The following is a 5,000-nucleotide window of genomic DNA, read 5'->3' as shown; positions in this document are numbered from 1 at the left end:
CACGATCGACTGTCTGGCTGTAGAGTGATCCAGAAATGTCTTGAAAGCTTTTTCGTAAGCTTCGTGTGATTGAGATAAGGATGTCTTTCTGCCAGACATCTTGGATAAGTGAACAGACACGAGCCTGTTAGTATGAATAAGGTAACACTATGTCCGGCATGCTCGCTATCCACGCTCTCTGAGGAATGTGCAGCCTAATGACCACCTTCAGTTCGCTCCGACTAAAATAATCCTCTTTTTGTTATCTCTTCAGTAATATTTTTTCCAAACGGCACAAGTTAAACCGCATTTAATTGGGTTATTGTGCATAAGACGTTGTGGCTGAGAGCACGATTAAGTGGAACTTGTTTTGCCGCCTCGGGCGACAACTAAGTCTAGCAAGGAATTTGCGAAGTCATCTCTCATTCAATAAGCTGGTTGACAAATTCGGTCACGTAACTGCAAATTCCGATATTTCATAATTTCAGCCAAGCTTTTGGATGTGTTTGGCATAATTCATAAAAGGATCATTCGACAGATGGCAATAGATTTCCTGCATTCAGCTAATATTTGCTTAGTCACCGTAAACTTGTCAAATTCAGTGTTTCCTGTAGCATGCATTAATCTGCTCCTTTATGGTTTGTCGTGACCTCGTGGGTGTTTTTCTTCTTTTATCCCCAGGTGTCAAAATTCTTTGTAAATATTGTCCAAAAGAATGCAAGTCAATTAGCCGAATAACCCTGTAATTTATTCTCCTTGATGGCGAGAGATGATAAATCAGGCTTGAATTATTCTCCTTGATGGCGAGAGACCACAAAACAGCTTTCAGTCCATTGGTTTAATTTGGCTGCTAGCCCTCTACTCAAATCACATTGAAATGTTGCATTAGTTTAACCCATTACCCCTAAAATACAAGCATCTGTTGGCTATCGCCCATGTATGTGATCGACTACGTATGATTTTTTTATGGATGACTTAAGACTTTGGGAGCACAAGCATGTTTCGGTGCACCGGGGCCGCCATAGACAAGGCAAATTATTATCGTTGACCTTTGATTAGACTAATACCTTTCTGGTATGTGACTCTTCTAGATCGTTTGACATTCTTTTTTTCCGTTCAATTGACGAGCCAATGTGTTGATCGCTGTGTTTCCCTGAAAAAGTTATGTAGAAGGGGGGGGGGGGGGGGGGGGATGAATGGCTTAAGGACGGTGCCGCTAAATGCAAGGGTAATTTTTTGCTCGGTTTATATCTACACGGGACAAAGCAGACGTTAGCAAGTACGTTCGGGATCGCAAAAAAGAGGTGGGAGTTAACCAGGCATTTTTCAGAGATAATAAGGCAACAGTAAGTTTTATTATTATTATTATTATTATTATTATTATTATTATTATTATTATTATTATTATTATTATTATTATTATTATTTAAACAATATTTTAAACAACAGTAAGTTTAAAGTACATAGCAGCAATGCCCTTTTTTTTTATTAAGAATTGAAGCTTATTATCTCTGAAAAAATCATAGTTGCCCCTAGTTTTCGTTTTGGATTTCAATATTTCAACAATCATTTCTAAGTTCTTTCTTTCTTTTTTTTTTGCCTGCATAGTCGTAGACCACGCAATAGTACCGTCAAGGAGCCCTGTCACGGGGCATTTCTCAATATTGTGGTCAGAACTGCTCAAATGTTTCACAAAGAAACTATTCTCTAACATAAATTATTAAAAACTGGATCATTGTATAATGCAATTCCAGGGATTTGATTGGCTTAGCAGCCATGGTATATGAGCCATTATACCATGCCCGAGGATAGGGATCATTAAAATGGTCTTCTGGTTGTTCTTGCTAAGCGAAACCAGTCATTACTTACAATATTTCTTGATTGTTTTTAATAAAACAATTATTCCACTCGCGCTTGTTGGATACGAGATGATTATAGCCAACTCGGCCCTTCGCGCCTCGTTGGCTATCTATCATCTCATATCCAACGCGCGCTCGTAGAATAATTGTTAAATAGACCATTTCTGAGTTGCTTTAGACCTCATTATGAAGGCGAGGCTAAGTGCAAAGTGTCTGTTATGAAAATTAGTTTTCATTCATATGCAAACAAAACCAATTTTCATATGAAAAGTTTTGCACTTAGCCTCGCTTTCATAGTGAGGTTCACAGCAACTCGGAAATGGCCTATTTCTCTTAGAGCACTGGAAGGAAATTATTGAGTGATTTCTGCGAGGAAGAACAAACTATAGTCAGTTTTTAGCGATTTCTTTAGGATGCACGGGACGAACTTGAAAAGAAAAATAGCCAACTTTTTCAAATTGCAATCCATTCCTATTCAAGCCATCTGCGGCCAAAAACAATTAATATTGTTTCTGTGCACTAGTAGGGTGACTTTTGACAAAGCTGAACCTTATTTTAATGTTTCCATCGCTACAAATATGTTTGGCTTTTCAAAGTTACATTAAAAGTAGGTGACACTACCCCTTTAAATTTTTTTCTCTGTGAACAACTACAGAAACAAATACTTTTCTTTCTGCATTCACCTATAACAGTCGAGACGGTCTCGGGGAAACTATGTTCAACGAATTAAAACCTGTAATCAATGGTAAATCAAGTTTCCAAAACCAAAGAAGTAAAAGAATAGTCCTTATTTTTACTGCTGTCCATAATGCGTGAGAAAAGAATTGCCAATATCAACTTATATTTAGGACATGCATAACTTTACAAGGCTGATAAAACGGCCTTGTAGTTCAAATCATTATGACCTGAAATGAGGGGAAGATGATCTCTTGCCCTTCCCCCAAGAAGGCTTTTCAACTGAACAACTTGTTTTCAGAGTTTATTTTTATTCCGCTGAGATTTTTTTAAGTTTAGCCGTTAGGTAGCTGATGGCCACTGAAATATCTTTGAAGCAAGTTCACTACCGACTGAAACACGTGACCCTTGAAATGTACTGCGTCATAGGGCTTCCTAGGCAGACCAGTTCCTGCAGGGTATGCATCGCTAATGGGGAATACGTCCAATACATCAACCCCTGCTTTGCACATGGCGTGCCTGGCATATGCGTTAAACAACAGCACACGCTGCGAGGGAAAACGGAAAAAAATGTTTAGCGATAACTTAAGTTAGATTAAAACGTAGATTAAAATAGTCAGGAGTTTCTGTGAGTTGTGGTAGATTTGCAGTTGTTTTCTTATCGCTTGATATTTCTTAATAAACACTCAGGGCTTGGTTAAGAAAAGTTTTCGCCATTTTCGGTTTCTCAACCAATCAAAAGTAAAGGATGACACTATCCAATCATGTCTTGTAGCACGCGTTTACTCTCCCGCGTTTGACGCCGCTTACATGCGTTTGCTTCGAGTTCTGTGATTGGTTAGTTTTGGCTTGGAAACCGCCTTAGAACTGACCTGTCACAATATAGTAAAGTAACGACGTCATGAATTCCTCATTGATATCAACATAGAAAGACATATTTCCATGTACATGTAGAATTATCCTAAAGGCCCGACCTCTAAAGGTAGCACTTTTATTAAAGCTGGTCTAATAGTATTGTTAAGGTAGATGAAGCATATTCACGGGTATGAGTATTTCGGATAAGATTTGGCATTTCCATCTCCTGAAATCATTCCAAAAAATTTTGGGAAAGGTATATACGTCTGCGTTTATGGTACTTTTCTCCTTTCTAGATCTGTTTCCTTCCAAAAAGAAAAGAAAAACGCCTTGTCGACTTAAATTAGCTCAAAGGAAGAACTGACGTGAAAACAGCAAACAAGGCATTACATAAACTGGGCTCCTGCTTGCTAGAAAATAATCTATTTCAGGCATATCTCAATTAAGAAATCTTTGCTCCCGCTATGGGGTGGAATTAAAGATGCCCTGAAAAACACTATGGGTTTGTTGTCTAACTCAAACAATGGCTTGGGGTAAACAACAGACCTATGTATAGCTGTTTTTAAGTGGGTCAGATAAGTGTGTGTCTAGTCAGGCCGCGGTTCAAAGAGTGGACAACGTTATCCAGTGAACAAATCACTATCCAGTAGTAGACCAATACATTTTTCTGCTGGATAAAGTTATCCACTCTTTTGAACAACTGCCGCCAGATCTCTATGCCTTCTTGACTTAGTTTACAGTAGAGAACATATCACTGTTCGGGTCTGCGAGATTGAAATCGGTTAAGACTGTGGTTTTGTTAAACTCCCTCAGAATTTAGGTTACGTAACGGTCTCTATAAGTTGGGTTCGCCACACGAAAAAGGTCAAGAACTTCTTATATGATGCCTCATCTGTGGCGGTTAAGTTTCAATTATCAGAGGCGGTCTGAATCTGTTTTCTTTGGATTATCATTCGTCAAAATCCTCTCTTGAAGGAACCCTCCGCTCTCGCAACAAAGTGGCGTTAAACTGTTGGAAAATAATACGAGTCTTCCCGGCGGTATATAATAAGTACTTCGGTGGATTTTCTCTCAGCGTTGGAAAGCGTATTTCACCATTTGGGTGGGCAACATTTGGAACGTGGGAAGATGTCAATGTTGTGAGGAAGGAACAAAACTGTTCATGATGTTGACCGTGTAATTCGAATAAAAATCGGCAAAATTGCGGCGAGCGGAAACTTTACAAGCGAAGTTAGATGGCAGTCGTATCCCGTGTTATTGACCGCAATAAAGCTGAAGTTCGAACTGTTCAAACGCTAATTTGTTGTAAGAGTAGAAGTTCCTGTCTTCTAAAACGGTGATTCTTATGACCACCTAATCCTTTTGTTTATTTATAATTTTTTTTAGCAAGGTACTAGTGACAAGCACACGGCAACGAAATTTTAAGCTTGTTTACTCCGGGAAAGTTTATTCTCCGACCAGTTTCCTCTGAATACTAAAGACTTCATCAGGGAGTTTTAAACAAGATTAGATGGTGTAAATACATAACTCAGTTTTACAATACAAACAAGTTCCTCATATAATCTTGTTTCAAGTTCCCTGATAAAGTCTGTAGTTATCAGACGAAACCGATCGGAGAATAAACCTTGAGTA

At 38.6% G+C, this 5,000-nt stretch overlaps 2 protein-coding genes across 2 annotated transcripts in view; both read right to left on the bottom strand.

Moving 5' to 3' along the window:
- LOC146478613 (histamine N-methyltransferase-like) overlaps positions 1 to 1,041 on the bottom strand; it is a 2,572-nt gene extending 1,531 nt beyond the window's left edge. The window contains exon 1 of the mRNA XM_085112200.1: positions 1 to 1,041. This exon is cut by the window's left edge and continues 1,531 nt beyond it. Within this exon, the coding sequence (XP_084968326.1) occupies positions 1 to 99 (99 nt within the window). The 5' untranslated portion in view covers positions 100 to 1,041.
- A 950-nt stretch (positions 1,042 to 1,991) lies between these two features.
- Positions 1,992 to 5,000, bottom strand: part of LOC146478612 (uncharacterized) — a 13,130-nt gene continuing 10,121 nt past the window's right edge. Inside the window, exon 6 of the mRNA XM_085112198.1 lies at positions 1,992 to 3,061. Coding sequence (XP_084968324.1) covers positions 2,849 to 3,061 — 213 coding nt within the window. The 3' untranslated portion in view covers positions 1,992 to 2,848. The remainder of the gene's footprint in view (positions 3,062 to 5,000) is intronic.

Source organism: Pavona decussata, unplaced genomic scaffold (genome assembly GCF_977016875.1).
Source record: "Pavona decussata unplaced genomic scaffold, jaPavDecu1.1 SCAFFOLD_64, whole genome shotgun sequence".
In the NCBI taxonomy this organism is placed as follows: Eukaryota; Metazoa; Cnidaria; class Anthozoa; order Scleractinia; family Agariciidae; genus Pavona; species Pavona decussata.
This window is presented reverse-complemented; position numbering and strand designations above follow the sequence as displayed.